Source organism: Cynocephalus volans, chromosome 13 (genome assembly GCF_027409185.1).
Source record: "Cynocephalus volans isolate mCynVol1 chromosome 13, mCynVol1.pri, whole genome shotgun sequence".
In the NCBI taxonomy this organism is placed as follows: Eukaryota; Metazoa; Chordata; class Mammalia; order Dermoptera; family Cynocephalidae; genus Cynocephalus; species Cynocephalus volans.
In genome coordinates, this window is record NC_084472.1 from 7,652,794 (window position 1) to 7,672,108 (window position 19,315).

The following is a 19,315-nucleotide window of genomic DNA, read 5'->3' on the forward strand; positions in this document are numbered from 1 at the left end:
TGAGGCAGGCATGCGGGTGAGGAAGGCTCCTTTTCTCTTGTGGTGCTGAATTTGTGGAGTCCGAAATGCAGCTCTGTGGCCCACCGAGGCATCTCTACACCCCTTGGAAGAGTGGCCACGGGATGGAGCCTGCGCAGCCCAGGGCACCTCACATCCCCATTGTTCCAAGGCCACACCAGGAATGCCACTGGATTGTGTCTGAAGTCTGAAAAGTCACTGTTCCCACATCAATAACACACGGCATTGTAATAACATTAAAGGAGGCTAAGAAGGTAAATATTTAAAAATACAAACATTTTTGTTACCCCCCTCCACCCCAAATCCAAATAATGGCATTCAAAGACTGAGTAAATCTTCCCTGGGCCATCTGTAAGAATTCTGATCTAGGTTTGCAACACTGCAGACTGGCTTGTCTGGACGCACATACCCTAATAAATCTCTTCTAATAGAGGAGTAGCAGTTAACATTCAGACCACTCCTGAGACATCGTGGGAAATCCAGGGCCCAGGGGACTTCCTAGCTTACTTCCATTGTCCCTTCTCTGAAATCTCTGCGACAGCTTGGGACAGCCTGCCAGGCCCACTATGGTCACACATCCACTTCTGGACACACTGTGACCAGTGTCTGTTCACGACCAGCTTCGTGAGGCACTAAACTGATGTGGTTAACATGGAGTCTGGTGACTGACTCTCAGGTCCAACACACTTTATATCCAGAGCTTTATATACATCATTCCAGGACTGACACATCTAGAAGGTTCTATCCTTCTTGTGGGAACTGATGAAGACCAGCAAGACTGAGATTTTCAAGGATGCTTCTAAAAACATTTAATTTCTTGCCATTATGTTTTCTAAAAGTATCCGCAGCATAAAATCGACCTTTGTGTGTTCAAAGTACAGTGTTCACATTTTAATGTAAAGAAGCCATATTTACACGATACATTCATATTTTTAAATATGTTACAACTCTCTATAGAAAACCATTCCATTAAAACAGCAACAAATGATCTGAATTCAATCTTTAAGATACTGAGTCAAAATATTCTTATCAGGACTCCAATTTAATTTCACAGCGCATCTGCAGAGGGAAGCTTAAGAGAAATAGGAATGAAGAGCAGGAGATGAAAAGAGAAATATCCTTCTCCCACAACGTGAAGATTCCACAGGCGGATGAGCCCGGCCACTCACTCGGCCTGGGTTTTGCTGACGGTGCCACAGGGACCATCCTCCAGCAGCGCTGGACTTGACTGTTCCAGCCGCTGTCCGAGAGCCCAACCAGGCTGTGGGACAGTGCAAGTCCCCCTTAGGACCTTCAGAGAGTCACCCTGCCACCACCACTGTAACTGTTGAGGCTGAGGATTAAGGACTCCTCTCCCCACCATTTCAGCTGTGTCACTAGCTGGCTAAAATCAACTTAGCAGAGCTAAGTTGATTCCTCTGAAATAGCGCGCAAACTGAAACCACAGAGGACAAACTAAAACGGCCTCCCTCCTTGGATGTGGCTGGCAACCTTCTCAACTGGAGGCTCCTCTTTCTCCTTTTCCCGTTCTTTGTTCCAGTCCTTAAGACCCTCTGGAAGTGAGGTGTCCTCGTCCAAGCTGCCAGTGCCTTCCACAAATTCTTCATAGGTAGATTTTTCTGCAAATGGTCTGGGGCCCAGAAGTTCAACCATATCATTCTTATCTAATACTTCTTTTTCTAACAAGAGAAGAGCCACCTGAAAAACAAACAATTTCCATTAAATGGAATTATGCAGCAAAGTCTATTCAGAGGTAATATAACTGACCCCCTCCAAAGAAGGATTTAAGACCATTGAAAAAGATGTCTCATAAATTAGGTCACATAATTTCAGAGTAAAATGTGCAAAATACTGCAAACAACAAATGTTCATCAATAAAGGAGTGGCTAAACACATTTTGGTACATCTACGTAATGAACAATGACGCATCTGTAACAATATACACCCCAGGGCAACGAGAAAAGCGGGATGTACAATGTGTATAGTATGCCACATGTGCTTTAAAAGAAGGGAAGAATGTATTTTTTATGTGTTGTTAAAGCAAAATAAGCAGGAGGCCATTAGCATGGGGATGTTTCTGTACCCGGGACCCTTACACAAACAAACTGAAACAACTTAGAGGCACTGCTTATAACTAATTACAGTCATGCGCCAAATAAGGACTTTTAGGTCAACAACAGACCGCATATCCAGTGGTGGTCCCAGATTATGACAGCTATACCATATGGCCTAGGTGTGCAGCTTCTGGGTTTCTGTACGTACTCCTTTTATGTTCACACAATGGCAAAATCACCTAATGACATTTCTCAGAATGCAACCCCGTCGTTAATCCACACATGACTGTCATTTTGAATACAGCTTCAGTCAATCACAGACAGCCAACTTGCCAGCTGGTTGGTTATATAACTTAGGACCTCCCAACAGACTATACCCAAATGGTAAACGCTAGAAGGAGCCAACCAAGTAGTTTCCTTACTTGGCTTCCATATTCAGCCTATAAAAGCTCACTGCTCATGCTGCTAGAGTGGAGCTCTCTGAACCTCTTCCAGTTTTCAGTGCTGCCTGATTCATGAATTGTTCCTTGCTCAAAGAAACTGTTAAACTCTTTTGCCTGTTAAAAAGTTTCTCTTGCAACAGTGCTTCTAAATACATAAAGATATTCTCAAAAGATATATAAGAAAGTTATAAAAGTGGTTTTATGGAGGCAGCAGCTTGGGGGAAAGGATGGAAATAGGGTGAACAGTAAATCAAAAAGTTGGTAGAAAAGAAGTAAAGACAAACAAAAGTGTGGAGATACCAAATGAAGCAGGAAGATCAATATAAAAACATGTATCCCACAATTCTATTCACTTGCTATGGCTGAACCACAAATTTGACACTACACATTTTAAGAGGTTACAGAAAAAGAGAGACCTACCCAATTATGTGTATGGAGGGGAGTGATGGTATCAGGAGAGCAGGGAATAGTGTTGTGTTAGATCAGCTGGCCATTACAAAGTGAATTAAGCAGCTTAAATTACAAATTGATCTCATAAAATACACTGAGCTCCTGAGGCTAACTCCCTACTTAGAAATTTAAGATATGTGCACTTTACCATAAGTTCTAAGTTTTTAAAGATAAAAAATAATGAAATATTTTTCTTGTCTTTTCAATTTTTTAAATTGCTATAGAATATTTCAAATAGGCACAGGAGTAAAAAGAATGGATAACTAGCCCACATGTAACCACTATCAGCAATGACCAACTTAGAGCCATTTTTGTTTCATCAACTCCCTGCATTTTAAAGAAAATCCCAGATGTTATATTGTCTTATCCATATATATTTTTGTCTCTGTCTTTAAGAGGTAAGGACTCTTTAAAATCCCTGAATACTAAAACACTCTTTTTAAATATATTGTTTGTATATATAAGATCTGGACAAATAGCTATAGAATTCTTTCTTAGACCACCTTTAATTTTCAATTAGCATATATGTATATGCACACACATGCACACACACAAACACAGTTGTGGTAACCACTTAAATGTTTCATTAAACACTTAAATGTCAATAATGTACTTTAACCCAATACAACAAAAACATTACTCAACATATGATGATAATAAGACATTATTGAGATAGTTCATATTCTTTTTTCATACAAAATCTTCAAATCAGTGTGTATTTTACACTCACAGTGCATCTCAATTCAGCTGGCCACATTCCAAATGCTGGGTAGCCACACACGGCTGCCACATAGTTAGAGGTTAGTGGCAAGGGCTCTCTGCCACTCATCAACTACATGACCTTAAGGCACTTAACCTCTCTATGTAATAGTTTCTTCATCTGTAAAATGGGGATGATAACTTCATGAGGTTGCAGGATTTTTTTGTAAAAACTGAGTAAATCTTAGGCAGTACCTGGTACACATAAGCTATTGGGAGCATGCTAGCTGGTTACCCTTACTATCGTGAAGCTTGGCCCTACATCAACCTGTCCAATCCCTCACTCTATAGGTGAGAAAACAGACAAAGAGTCTGAAAGGCACTGGCTCTGGAACCTCTCCTCATGACAGATTCCCTATCTCCTGGCTGGCTCAATACTATTCTTAACAGGATGGACCAGAAAGTGCTTCAGAACTCTGTTTAGTATTTCAAGATACTCACCATGTTAAACCAATTTTCCTTTCAACATTTCTTTGTTACACAGTGTCAAGACATGTGGTATAAATATGGAAGGGTAAGATACCCAGGTTAAAGGCCCCAGACCCATGTGAGCCTCTGTTCCTAGCAAGTGGAATCCTATTCTCAAGTCACTGTAGGCAGACTCTGTGCCTTCATGGAGCTAGTAAACCAGGAGTGAGCTCTTCTGCCTTCCTCTCTTCCGCAGCTCATCTGCTTGTTTCGACAGCTGGCTGTGTGTGCAGCCTGGACCCCCCATCCTGGTCCACATGCAGATGCTGCTGCTTGCATCCTCCTGGCTGTCGAGGCTGAACCCTTCATCACTACCTCCCCTTCTGCTCCTGGCCCACGGCTGCCACCAGGACATGCCTTGGAGTCCACTAGAGGGCTTTCTTCTCTTTCCTTCTTTATATTTCATCAGCAAATCCTGGTTCTTCAAATCTGCTTTTGCCTTTCTATCTCTGCTGCCACCACTGGCACATCTGAGGAATGTCAACACGTGCCTACAACTGCCTCTGAGCTGGTCTTCCTAGCCTCCCCATCCCACTCGAGCTGGCACACTGCTGCCACTCTCTTTTTAAATGACGAACTTTAAATCACTTCTGCTCAAGAGTCTTTAAGAACTTCTGTAAAACAAGGGGGCTGGGCTAGATCATTTTTAAGGTCACTTCTGTTTCTAAAGCTATGTTCTCCACTTGTCACTCACCTCTGGAAGGCTGAGTGCTCTGCCATCTGGGCTCAGGCGTGCCCTCCACCTGCATTTCTCTCCCGCCAGGCTCCGTGCTGCGTGCTCCCCTTCCCTCCCTTTATTCATGGTGACCTGATGCTCCTTCAAGGTATGACTCAAGCCCTATCTTCTATAAAGCCTTCCTGGACCACTCTGCCTCCACTGATCTTTCTGTTCTCAGAGCCCCAGCTACATGTGTTCCAGGGTCTTGTAGACACTAGCTCTCTCCCCAGTTATACCACCCACTTTTGTGAACAGATGGCATGGATTCTTCTAGCATCGCCTAGCTCAGGTTGAAGTTGGTTTCTCTGAAGACTTGCTGATCGAACAGCTTATCTTAGAATATGCTTTTGTGTCAATCCTTATAAAAGGCTTTTTCATTGGTGTTTTCCTCACTAGCAGGTGGCATGTTCAAAGAACAAAGAATTCTAACTTTAGTTGCATGGATTCTGAATAAGGAAGATGTCACTGGATGCAACAAATCCACTGAGTTGGGGAAGGACCCCCCATCTGTAGATGCTATGGAATGAGGTGCGACAGTGGGAACACAAAGTGCGCTATTCACGGAAGCTCGTGGGCAAGCGGAAGGTGACTTCACATGCCGACCTCCTACTTACAATTAGTTTGGCTAATTCTTTTATTTGCCCTTTCATCTTTCACGTCCTATTTATTCCAAAAGTAAAAAACAATGGTAAATTCCAATCAGGTAACTGTGCTTCTTATTCAGAAGTACTGGTAAAACACCTGGCGGGGAAGAGTGCTGACTTAATCATTTATTTTGTAGTTATTAACAAACTTCATTAAGCCCTCACTCACATTCCTACTAAGAACCACAAGAGCCGGGACAGTGTCTGCTTTTGCTCACCACTGTGTCCCTACTGCCTTCTGGAGACAGACAGACCCCGGGTCATCAGAATGAATGAACCCAAGAGTCAGCCAGCGAGGGGGAATTCTGAAGTCTACACACCAACCAAAACGGTCAATCTATCACTTTAATCTTTTTCTGCAAAACTGTGCAGAGAATTATGCATACAACTGGCACCTACCTTCTCCACATCAGCTTTCCTCTCTGTGAGAAGAGCCACTGTTCTTTTGTAGGCATCATTAATAAGGATTCGTACTTCGTCATCTATCAGTCTTGCAGTGGCTTCACTATAAGGTTTCTCCAACACCATGTCCCCCTGACGTGGGAGGTCAAAGGAGATTTGACCAACCTTTTCACTCATTCCAAACTGAACAATCTGAAAAAGAATATATAATCAGTGGTGGTTATATATTACTACTCTTTAACCTGGCAAAATCTACATAGTAGCCAAGTTGGATGAGTGGACAGGGGTGTTCTGCGCACACGGTGGCAGCAATGGCACAGTTCTCCAAACAACTCAGCTAACCCACAGACTACACCTACAAGTCAGGTGACAAACAGTGGGTACATCCCAACAGCTTGTAAGGCCTGCACAATGTTACTGTCCATATGTGAGAAACAGAGGAGAAGCAAAAAGCATCTGACAGGCTTGAGAAAAGAAGAACCCAACTGCCGACTGATTGTGCCGGGAGGAGAGCGTGCCAGTCTAACAGCTGCAACTGGAAGGGGTGTCTGCATTTTTCTTAGAGTCCCGGGACCCAGGGGATGGTGTGAAGAGGCTGACCCAGTCTGCACCTATGAGCCCCCCAAAACAGCCCCGCATTAGGAAGTAGTAAAGTCCTAACTGACCAGAAAAGAGAAGGCCCAGGTAAAAGTAGGGAGCAAGAAGAGACGGAGAGCTCAGAAAGTGGAAAACCATGCTTGCTAACACTTCATGAAAACAGAAAGGGAACTCGAAAGCCATGAAGCTTGAAAAGCTCTCCTAATCCTCCCTCCTAAGGGATCAGGAAAACAAATTTCATGTAAAAATGGGCAACAGAAAAATCCCTTATGAAGTTGTTACAAGAAAATAGGAACAAGCAGTAATATTTGCACAGATTTTAAAAAGTGGGATGGAGAAACAGGAAAACTATAACCTACTATTCAAAAAAGGCTAAAAGAAATCAGGAAAATGATAGAAAATATAAAAGAACTACATAAATCAGAATTAGAAAAACTTAGATGAAGTGCTAGAATGCAGGAAAAAATTACATATGAGAAAAATTATTTTTAAAATGAAGATTAAACTAGAAAGAAACAAGAGTGAATAATCGTAACACTAACACCCTGAGAGAAATACAAGATAAAAAAGACAAGAAAAAAGGTTTTTTAAATGAGGTGTTAAAAAGTATTTGAGAGACTGGCGGGTTAGCTCCCTTGGGACAGCATGGTGCTGGTAATGCCAAGGTCAAGGGTTCGGGTCCCCTTACCAGACAGCCGCTGAGGGAAAAAAAAAGGATTTGAGAAGGTGACAGACAAAGAGGATAGGCAAAGAAGGGCTGACAGGAATAACAGAAGTTCCCAAGGAAAGCCATTTACATCAAGTTCAAAAAGAGGGGAACTCTGTTGTCTGGGTACTTGGGCACCTGAGCTAAGACGTAAGGAAAGCCAGGGAGCGATGATAAGAGCCAGGAAAGAAGGTGCAGGCAGGTCCCCGTGGGAGCGACGATAGCAAGAGCCAGGAAAGAAGGTGCAGGCAGGTCCCCGTGGGAGCGACGATAGCAAGAGCCAGGAAAGAAGGTGCAGGCAGGTCCCCGTGGGATCACACACGCTTACAAGTAAACATTCAACCCTACACACATGCTTTGCATGCCCTTAGGAAACAAACTTTGAAGACTGCACTACAAAAAAGGTTTCTTTTCATAAGTTTTGATTACTTCAAAATGAATTTAAGAAATAAACAATCCTTGCCTAAAAAGGCCTAAACCAGTCAACACAATTGTATCATTTCTGAGCCATTCAAGAATGTCAACTTCTCATGCGAATGTGAGAAAATGAGAAGAAACACTCCATTTCACACACTTACTTGGGCGTATGCACTCTGAGTTACTTTTCTCAAGTCATCTTGAGCACCAGTTGTGATTCTTCCAAAGAAGATTTCTTCTGAGACTCGACCACCTAAAGTCATACACATCCTATCCAAGAGCTGCTCTTTGGTATACAAGTATTGTTCTTTTGGTAAATACTGAGCATAACCTAATCCTTTGCCACGTGGGATGATGGACACCTGGTAAGCAGAAAACATACAAAATACTGAAGATTCTATTATCAACTGTAGGCCTGATCAAAACGTTTAATGAAAAATAAGCACAAGAAGCCGGGCAGTCCCTGGTGTTGGCAGGATGAGATCTGGCAGTAGTGCCTGTTCAGGACAGATGTTTTCTTAGGATAACTTCACCTTACAGTTCTGAAAGTTTTTCATTTCTTTCTGTAAAACTCAATTGAAATGACTGAGTCTGGACAAAAGGCCTTCCTGGTGGAGGGAGGACAGTGCCGCCCACTGCTGCAACACGGCAGGCTGGACTCAGCTCCACCTCGACTGGGCCGTACCCTCTCTTAGACGAGGGAGGGGCAAGGTGGCTGCAATGCTCACAGCCTTCACCTTCTTTTTTAGTCCTCTTTTCCCAATGAAGTAAATTCATTTAATTTTTTAAAACTCAACTTTATTGAGGGTTGATTTCTATATAGTAAAATGCACCAATTTTAAGTGTACAGTGCAACGAGTTCTGACAAACATAACCTTCAACCACAATGAAGATACAAAATATTCTCATCATGCCAAAAAGCTCCCTGTACGCTTTGTAGTCAATCTTCCCTTCCCCACCCAGCCCCAGGCAGCAGCAGACGCACTTTCTACCCTGTGGATTCGCTTAAGAGGTCTGGAACTGCATGTTAATGCAATCGTCCAGTGCGTGCTTTACTGTGTCTAGTTTCTTCATTTTTAAAATTCATCCACACTGCTTTGCATGTCAATCATTCATTTTTACTGCTGTGTAGCATTCCACTGCATAAACATAACACATATCCATCTCATTCTTGATGGATATCAGGGCTGTTTTCAGTTTACTGATATAAACAAAGCAGTAACAGTCTCTGTGTGGACATGTTTTTTTATTTCTCTTGGGTAAACATCTAAGAGGGTCAGTCATGTGGAAGTGTTTACAAGAAACTGTCAAACTGTTTTCCAAAATGGTTGTACCACTTTACATTCCCATCAGCAGTGTATGAGTGTCCCAACTGCTCCACATCCTCAGCAACACTTAAGACTGTCTCTTTAACTTCAACCATTCCAGTGAGTGTTTTGGTGTCTCATTATGAGTTAATTCGCATTTCCCTGTTGACTAATGACACTGTCTTCATGTGCTCAATGCCCACTGACACATCTTCTGTGAAGTATATGTTCACATCTTTTGCCCATTGTTTTACTTGGTTGCTTATTTTCTTATTATTGAATTTTAAGAATTCTTTATACATTCTAGGGACAAGTCCCTTGTCCTAGATGAGTACACGTATTGCAAGTATTTCCAGAGTGCGTGGCTTGCCTTTTCATTTTCTTGACCATGTCTTCCAAAGATAGAAAGTTTAAAATTTTGATGAGATACCATTTATCAGTTCTTTATTTTGTGGTTCATGCTTTTTGTGCCTTTAGCTTTTATGATCTATTTCAATTTAAATTTTTGTCTATGATGTAAGGGTTAATGTTCACTTTTTTTTCATATGAAAACTGAGTTGCCAGAACCATTTGTTAAGACAATCCTTCCCCCTTGAATTACTTTGTACCTCTGTTGAAATCAATTAGCCGACCATGTGGGTCTCTTTCCAGACTGTTCTATCCCACCCCTTCACCAGCACCGCAGTCTCCATTACTGTGGTTGTGTGCAAAATCTTAAAATTGGCTACAGTAAACTTTCAACTTAACTGTTTGGGCTATTCTAGTTCATCTGTATTTCATACAAATTTTAGATTCAGCTTGTCAATTTTTACAAAAAAATTTGCTATAAGAGATTTCATTAAAACTACAGATCAATTTGGGCAAAACTGACGTTGACAGTCCATGAACACAGTATATCTCTATTCTTATTTAGTTCTTGTTTTAATTTAGTGTGTAGGTCCTAAAAATATTTTCTTAAATTTGTCCTTCCATATTTCATGTTTTTGAATGCTACTGAAAATGAAATTGAATTTTTAAAATTTCTTTTTCCAGTTGTTCATTGTTAATATACAGACATACAATTGGTCTTTGTACACAGACCTTAAATTCTGCAACCTTGCTAACTTCATTTAGTTCTAGTCACTTCTCTGTAGACTCTTCAGGACGTTTTATGGACACTCTAATGTTGCCTTCTCTGTGGTTTCCTTGCCTCAGGGGACCCCTCAATTTCCAGCTGCTCTAACATGGCAAGGCAGTTGAGTGGCTGCTTTCTGTTGTCTGTGCTGCACAGGTAGGGGAATGCACTCGGTTGGAAAAGCAGAAAACTTGAAAATCTCACCTGGTACACCCCTGTCTTTCAGTGGCAGATTTTTCTTTGGTCTCTGCTTACTTTTTCGCCAGGATCACTGGGGCAGCCCCTGTACACAGTGGTCAGCCAGAGATTTGGGCACTTTCTATCACATTTGGGTCTCACCCATTGTAGTTTTCTTGCTTCCAAGATTTTCCTGTTAAATTTCCAATATTCTTCAAATCCTGAACTCTCTCTTCTGCCACCTCAAGATGGTAAAGCCAACGTTTTCCTCCACTGTAGTGTGGAGGTTTTGGAAAACCTTCAGGCAAGAAAGCCACAAATTCCCAATTCTAACCCATGTCAGCTGTTGCTTTTAAAGAGCAAACTCTCAGGCTGACCCCGTGGCTCACTCGGGGGAGTGCAGTGCTGGGAGCGCAGCGGCGCTGGAGCGCTGAGGCCGAGGGTTTGGATCCTATATAGGGATGGCCGGTGCGCTCACTGGCTGAGTGTGGTGCGGGCGACACCAAGCCAAGGGTTACAATCACCTTACCAGTCACAAAAAATAAAAATAAAAAGAGCAAACTCTCTTCCATCTTTGGTCTGCTTTTGAACACTTTTTAATCTCTTTAAATATTTTTCTGTATGCTGGCCAGTTAGTCAAATGGGTAGAGTGTAGTGCTGGTAACACCAAGGTCAAGGATTCAGATCGCTGTACTGGCCACCCACCAAAAAAATTTTTTTAAATAAATAGTTTTCTGTCCAGATTTTCTAACTTAACTGCGGGAAAATGTGTGTAACCACTTCATTCAACCATGACTACCAGAAGTTTTTGCTAAATTCCTTTAAAGTTAAACATCTTGTATATTTATCTTTTGTGCAATGCAGCTTTCTTCTCAAGTAACTGCAGTCAAGTAATTGCTCAAATAAGCTGGCCTGCCTGGTGTCCAACACAAACCGGGTCACCTTTAAGAGCGGGTCTGCGTGTTCCAGATACCAGCCAGCAACCGCATGGCCTGCTTCGTGGTACGCCACAGTCTTCTTCTCCTCGGGCTGCAGAACCTGGGTTTTCTTCTCTAAGCCTAACAAAATAATAACAAAAAACCCAAACCACTGTTTTAGTGACAATGACATTAAAAGACAGTTTTACAATGCTACATGTTGCTTTATCTAAAATGTGATTTAGAGATTAAGTTGCCTATGACAATTAAAAAATCCCTAATCAAGGCCAGAATAAAAGCAAAGGATCAACTTCAAAATATACCCAACTACAGCAAAAAACATTCACTCCCCGTACCACATTTATCCTAATTCTGCCACTCTATTAAGGCACATATCCTGTTCTGCCAAATAAATAGAAATGTGAAATAAAATTCAGCACTTAGATGAATTTAAAACATAAAATTCATAGAAAACAAAGAACTCTGAAAAGGTCCTGACTGCTTAGGCTAGGTATTCAGAATTATTCAATACTAGGTAAACAAAGATGCCTGCCATGTGAGAGAGATCAACTGTTGTCTGTCCTGATGGAAGGCAGACGACAGTCTGAGCTGGTGAAAGATCTGGAAATAGCTCCTCAGAGCTGGCTAAGCTGGTGCTGGAGCACCCAGCACACTAACCGAATGCCCAGGGGCTCAAAGAATCAACCCCAGAAGCAGCAGAATAGAACCAAGAAGGTAAACCCCCAGAGCCACGGGGTCTAAAAGACTGGGGCAGGAGCCTCATGTCACCTGCAGGGCTACAGGACTCCCGCGTAAGCACAACTCCTCGCTGGCCTGGGTGAAGGTGGACTCTGGCCTCTGTACCTGCTACCTTAAGAACCGACTCCACACACTCCGCACTAAGACAAGCCATCACACTGTGACACGAGCAGTTCTGTGTTCAAGGTGATTCACATGAGAGACTCTCTCAACTGACAACACATCAAGGAGACTGGAAGATGAAAAGCTATGCTCCCAGTGGCATAACCTAAGACGGTATACACAAGTCAGCAATATATCAGAGCTGCCAGGTTGAAAGCTGTAAAGGGCAAGTTAATAAGTCCTCTGTTTTCCATAGCTAAGCACTTCTTGCTTATCTGAAAAAACAAAGGATAATTTTCCCCAGAGCTGATCACAGGAATTTTTCATTTTCTCAGCATGCCACCTTACTACACAGCCACATGTGTGGCTCTGGTGTCCGTGGCGGTGCTGTGGAGTGCCTGCTTCCACCTGCTCAGAGCCAGCACTGCAGCTCTATGGTAGCCCGTTTTTTCTCACACCCTCATGTATCGCCTGTCCTCGACCTAAAAAAGGCACAAATACAGTGTTCACCTGTCTCTACAGTGGATTATTTTTTTTTTTTTTACAGTGAATTACTTTAACTCCATTCACAGCTCTATCATCTCAGATTTTTTTTTCAATAACAAATTTATAAAGTGGTCTATGAATTAATTCATTTGATAAGTAGTTGTTTATTTAGCATGTAACCCAGCTACGCACACGTATATCCCAGCCTCTGTGTCCTCACTGGAATCTCCACTAGTCTGGTTTCATACTCTCCACTCAGCTGAAACTGTCACGTGAAATATCACCCAGAACAGGCTCACTGCTAACTCCAAAGGACATTCTCTCTTATACCCCACATCGCTTAATCCTGATGACAACTCCTCCTTTGTAAGCTCATCTGTCTTTGTCTCCTCTCTCCAACCACTGGGTCCCTCTGGTGGCACCCCTTGTCATGTTTGCAGATGCACCTTCAGTGGCTGGAGCACACAGTGAGCTCTGGTGACTCTACAGACTTGCTTCTCTCCCCCCTCTGCTACCACAGGTGGCCACATTTCCTCTCAGGGGAACCTGTTCCGAGTGGCCTCACCCACCTGCACGAGTCTTTCTGGCACATCATGGGACCACTACCACCTGCACACTTGGTGCTGCACCAGAGCTCCATGCGGACATCCTTCCCATCTCAATCTCAGCACATCTCATTTTCTCCCAACCCAGCTCCCTCTGGGAGCGCCCATGGGCTCTGCGACCTGTAGGTCTGTCCTTTTCCACCTGTTATCATTGGTAGTGCTAAGCCTGTTAGCATGGGAAGGTTCTCTGCCTGTAGATGCTTCCCTCTTCTTCAGAGGCAGATTCATTTTCCTAAAATACCACTGACTGTTATGACTCTCAGTGGCTCAGGAAAAAATCCACCTCAGTTCAATACTGGCCACAGGACAAAACTTTAAAAGTCCTTGAGCTTAACATTCAAGGCCTTCCAAAATCTAGACTTAAATAACGTGTTTCAACTCTACCATACTCTCCCCGGGAAGACGCATCCGCAGCTTACTTCCCTCCTAACGCAGGGTGCAACGCCGCCTCCTGCAGTCTTTCCTTTGGTCAGGCCACCTTCACGCCCACCCGTTATGCCACTGAACAGTTACACCCCACCTCTTCTGTGGGGCACTGCCTCCTTTGAAGGCCCGAGTACCTGAATTGCTAGCTGTTTTGGGGGTATAAACTATAAGCAGCACAGAAAGCAAGGAAAACACGTGGTGACAATGTAAGCACTTCCTGGTCAAATAGCTGCTGCATCTGCTTTACATACGTCACCTCTGCCCAGCACAGAGCACATCTCTCTCCTGTGATGAAATCTTTGGAAACAGAAGGGCTGTGTGCTTTTTCTAAACCTAGACTGGCATAACTCAGGGCAGCTGTCTCACTGCTTGCCCCCGCCCAAGTGGTGCATGTGTGAGCTGCCCTCTCACCCGCACACAGGCCTCCACGCAGGAGACACCACAAGAACTCAACGGCAGCACCCAAGTAGGCAGTGAGCCTGGAGCTAAGCAGACACACTGTCTTTGCTTCCAGATCTTGCCAAAACAGAGAATTCCCTGGACTCAAATTCATTTTATCAGCCTTTCGACTTGAGTTACATTCAGTTGCCTTACCACCAATCACTCGCTCAATTGCTTGCTCAAAGTGTTTCTGATTTATGGAATCTGAAAGGTGTCTTGCAGCAATCAAAGCAGCTTCATTGCAGACATTAGCAACATCAGCTCCTACAAATGAACATGCAGAATAGCTTATCCACATCATGGATAGATAACCAAACCCATAGTCAATCTATCAACCAGCAATAGACAGAAAAAGGGCTTTATGAAAATACAGTTTAGTTTGGTTCATGATAACCCTAAGCCACTCTACCATTTAGTATTAGCTTAAGTACAATCCTGGCCCTCTGAACTGAGATGAAAGAATTAGTAGTAAATACATAATTATAGGCAACTATTTACCTTAATAAACAATAGGGCTCATTTAACAGCAAACTAAGACAATATTTTAAAATGCTCATTAGTTAACTTTGCTGGGAAAAAGGCTTATGTGGAGATTAGGCAATATGCTGACATAAAATGATAAACATAAGCATTAAAACAACCTAGCAAATTCAGTTACAGAACTAAATTTAAATATGTGAAGCTTGCCAAACCCAAATGCTTTTTAGATCCACAGGTGCCTTTAAATTAACTTTTCAGACCAAGTATATGGTTAACACAAATAAACTATAGCACAAAGTATGTACTCAATAAGCAAATATTAAAACATTATAAATTCCAAAGATAAGAAATAAGTACAAAGTTAGGACCCCTGGGACACTTAAAATAACCATCTTCTGACCCTCCAACTGTACATAATCTTTTTGTACTTCTCAAATGTTCCTTTTCATTTCATTTCGAGTTTGGAAGGAGGGAGATAGGAAATAAGAAAGGATCATATTTTATAGTAAAAATTCCATGATCCAAATGAAAAGATGCTCAATATCACTAGTTATTAGATAAATGCAAATCAAAACCACAATGAGACACCACTTCACAGCCACCAGGACAGCTGTGACTGAAGACAGACAGTAACAAGTGCTGGTGAGGACGTGGAGGGACTGGAGCCTCACGCACTGCTGGTGGGACTGTAAAATGGTGCAGTCACTTTGGAAAAGTCTGGCAGTTCCTCAGAAAGTTAAATATAGAACTATCATACGACCCTGTAATTCCACTCCTAGGTAAATAACCAAAAAAAGAGAAAACATGTTCATACAAAAATCTGTACATTAATGTTGATAGCAGCATTATTCATAACCAACAGGTGGAAACATCCCAAATATCCATCAACTGATAAATGGATTAATCAGACGTGGAATATCCATACGATGGAACATTATTCAGCCATGGAAAGGAATAAAGTTCTGGTACCTGCTACAACATAGATGAACCCTGAAAACATGCTACATGGGCATAAGTCAGGCATAGAAGACTACATTTTATACAATTACATTCATATAAAATGTCCAGAATAGGAAAATCTAAAGGGACAGAAAGTAGATTAGGGATTGCTTATGGCTGGAGTGGAGGGAGTGGCCGTTAACAGATTCTTCTGGGGTGATGAAATGTTTTAAAAGTATAGTGATGGTTGCTGTAGTGGATTGAATTGTGTACCCCTGAAACTCAATGAAGCTTGATTTTTGTCCAAATTTCATATATTAGAAGCTTAATCCCCACTGTAACTGTTGAGGGTGGGAAATCCTATTATGGTAATTGAAAGGTGGGACCTTGAAGAAGTGATCAGATTGTGAATGGATTAAAGGTACTGGTCAGGGTGTGGTTCTGAGGGCTTTAAAAGAGAGAAGAGAGTCTGTCTGTCTCTGCTCTCACCATCTTGCAATGTGAGACCCCTGGGTGACTGTCGGCACCACCAGATGTGTTCCCAGGACTTTGAACTTCCCAGCCTCAGAAACTGTAAGCAATAAATTTCGTTCTCTTTATAAATCACCCAGTTTCAAGTATTTTGTTATACGCAACAGAAATGGACTAATTCAGTTGCACAACTATGTAAATATCCTAAAAACCACTGAACCACTTCATATAGGTGAATTCTATGGTTTGTTAATTTTATCTCAGGAGTTGGTAAGGGGGGGTGGACAGATAAAATGAGGCCAGATGTGAATCAGGAATTGTTGCTGAGGTGAGGTGGTGGGTGCAGACAGGCTCAATGCACTACTTCCTCAAACTCTGTGTGTTTGACATTTCCCATAATAACAAGGTAAAAACACACTCAGGAAGCCCCAAGGTGAGCAATAAGAAAGGGAACTGGCACCTAGGAACTGTCACTAATTTATAAGTACTTACAGACAGGACAACGGTTATTTTTCACTCACCTGAAAACCCTGGAGTTAAGGATGCAAGTTTTCTGGCCAGTTTCTCTTTTTCCAGGGCACTGTCCAGCTTTAGGGGTCTGAGGTGAACTTTGAATATAGAGGCTCTTCCTTTTATGTCTGGTGGTCCTTTATAAATTATTTTTAAGGGAAAAAAAAGTCAGTGAAACAGTCCCACCTATACCCATGAGAACTGGAACAAACTCAGTGAACATCATCTCACCAATAAAGATTTGCCTGTCAAAACGCCCCGGCCTCATCAGTGCAGGGTCTAGGATATCTGGTCGATTGGTGCCTGCCAGAATGACAACATTTGTTGTTGTGTTAAAGCCTGAAAGACAACAACGAAAATGCAATCACTACTAAATGACATGAGGCAGAAAGCAACAGTGTGCCTGTCAAGAACATATGAGCACTACACGTGCACAGCAATGCCAAACATTTTTTCTGTTTATTATCCAGAGCTTTTTACATCACTAACTTGGATTATTTTTCCTACTATTCATCTTGTCCTTAATGATTATAATCATATATTAGACTTAAGTTTTAAGAATCAGTTTTCTAAAAGCAAATAACCAAAGATTTTATTTCACTAGAAATTTAGACGTAGTCAATTTTAAACTTGTTTTCAAATCAATTAAACTAAATCTGCCAGTGGCGTGTCTGATTCTCAGGGGCCCTGCATGTCTGAAGGCAGGTGTCAACCTCAGCCTCCACTTCCACCTCTTCCCCAGACGCAACATGCTCAGTTTTATCAGCCACTCCTGAAATGTCAGTGCCAGGGTCCTGGACCCTTCATCCCCACGACCCTGGCACTGAGAGAGCTCCTGGGCTGATTTTCCCCAGAGGTGGCACTCCAATCGAACATACCATTCCAAATGCAGACTCAGCACGCACAGAATGGAGGATGACTCTACCTTCTTGCTACTACTGCTGCTGCGCCCGGCTTCATCATCTAGACCCATTCAGTACTTGGCACTGAGCTTACCCTTTCTGCACACAGAACCAAGCATCCAGATACCCTCCAGTGGGAAGGACACAGCATGTCCTAAGAACTGACTTTCCTAAATGAAAGAAAACCTGACTCGCTCGGGAAGACTGCTACTCTCTTACATCAGAGTATCTGAAATTTGCCAAATTCACACCTGCTTACACTTGCGTTTTCCTGATGCTTCAGAATCAAAGACGATGAGAATCACAGAGAATGAGCCTATAATTCTTTTGTGAATTATTTCACAATTTTTTTCTTATTCAACACCAGGTACAATATTAACACCTTGACACCAATATTAAGTTATGGCAGGCTGCCAGGCAAAAATATTTCGCCATTATCTGTACTGGTCTAAAAGAGCCTTTAAAAAGGGCTGTTTTAGAAAATGTGCTTTTTTTTTTTTGGTGCACAATCTCAGAATAAGGATTCTCATTTTGCAGAGATGTAAGACAACTGGAAAGTTAGTTCAAAACACAAAGGCATTGGGTGCTCACCGTCCATCTCCACGAGCAGCTGGTTGAGCGTGTTCTCCTGCTCACTCTGGCCTCCGAAGTTGCCCCTCCCACGCTTCCTTCCCACCGCGTCAATCTCATCAATGAAGAGGATGCAAGGCGCATTCTTTCGAGCAAGGGCAAACAAGTCCCGAACCTTAATAAAAAGAGAAACTCGAGAGTCACTTGACCAGTGAGTATTACTTATCCTCCTAATAAAAAATAAGCCTCAAGTTTTCTGTCCCATTTAAAGGCAGTCTTTTCGTGCTACACACTGTACAGTACATAGTTAAAAACAGTTACAAGTAGCAAACAAGTGGCAAATGATGGGTAACTTGATGAGAAACTGATTTTAGGTGAGCAAATATCATTCCTATATCCCATAAATTACTGTATGTATAATAAACACTAATAATATCTGCTACTTCTGTAACACCAACAAATTAATATTATATACCTTGCCCTACAGAAAGACAACATAATAGAGCCACAAACGTTATACTCAGCTGCAAAGTTCATACTTCTCCACGGTTCACGTTTCATGCCCAAGGCAGTTTCTAACAAACAGGAACTTAGTGACAGGTCTATGCAATAGTATACCTAAGTAAAGGCCAAGCCCACCGCACTGACGACCGAGGAGCATGCAATGATGCCCTGGCCCTCAAAACACTGCTGTGACAGGAGCAGCTGCTGGGGCCCTTGCACCCACAGGCTGTCCAGCTAAACATGTCCTCCTCAGGCCAGGTTGAAGTAGGCAAAAGGAGTGGCCTTCCCCATCCTCCCCTCTGAGCCCTGCCCCTTCTAAAAGACTCAGAGACAACACCCTGCGCTCCACATCCCTTCTTACTTCACCTGCCAGAAGCCTCAGTCTCCCCACTGTCCTTTCCCACCTGTACTTCTGGATTTTCATTCCTACACTGCTCTGAACATACACCCTTATATAACTCATGGCCCTCTACAGCCTCCCCTCTGAACTCCAGATCCATGATGAGCAGACCTCACACCCTCAAGCTCAACCCTGACACGTCCTTTGCCTCCTTGCCTAAACAGGAACCTGGCACCCTGCAAAGCTGGCAAGTAGAAGGGGTTTGTATCTTCCCCTCCAGGCCAGCTAGAGTGGGGGTCCACCTTACACCCTACTACTACTGCCCAAGTAATTCTGCTGGAAAAAACCCCAGGCTCTTGAGATTCCCACCATATGGCAGGCACTCTACCTTCCTTGTAATCTAGGCAGTGTGGTATTGGCATAAGGACAGACATACAGACCAACAGCACAGAACTGAGAGTTCAGAAATAAATCCATATATCTATCTACGGTCAAGAGTGCCAAGACCATTCAATGGGGGAAAAATGTCTACTGGAACTGGGAATACTGCACATCCACATGCAAAAGAATGAGGTTAGACCCTTACCTG

At 42.6% G+C, this 19,315-nt stretch overlaps 1 protein-coding gene across 1 annotated transcript in view; it reads right to left on the minus strand.

The window, feature by feature from the left end:
* Positions 1-801: 801 nt before the first annotated feature.
* Positions 802-19,315, minus strand: part of AFG3L2 (AFG3 like matrix AAA peptidase subunit 2) — a 48,650-nt gene continuing 30,136 nt past the window's right edge. Inside the window, exons 10-17 of the mRNA XM_063076785.1 lie at positions 17,904-18,057; positions 16,642-16,749; positions 16,422-16,547; positions 14,164-14,274; positions 11,217-11,332; positions 7,838-8,038; positions 5,954-6,148; positions 802-1,716 (exon numbers count right to left, since the gene is read on the minus strand). Coding sequence (XP_062932855.1) covers positions 1,474-1,716; positions 5,954-6,148; positions 7,838-8,038; positions 11,217-11,332; positions 14,164-14,274; positions 16,422-16,547; positions 16,642-16,749; positions 17,904-18,057 — 1,254 coding nt within the window. The 3' untranslated portion in view covers positions 802-1,473. The remainder of the gene's footprint in view (positions 1,717-5,953; positions 6,149-7,837; positions 8,039-11,216; positions 11,333-14,163; positions 14,275-16,421; positions 16,548-16,641; positions 16,750-17,903; positions 18,058-19,315) is intronic.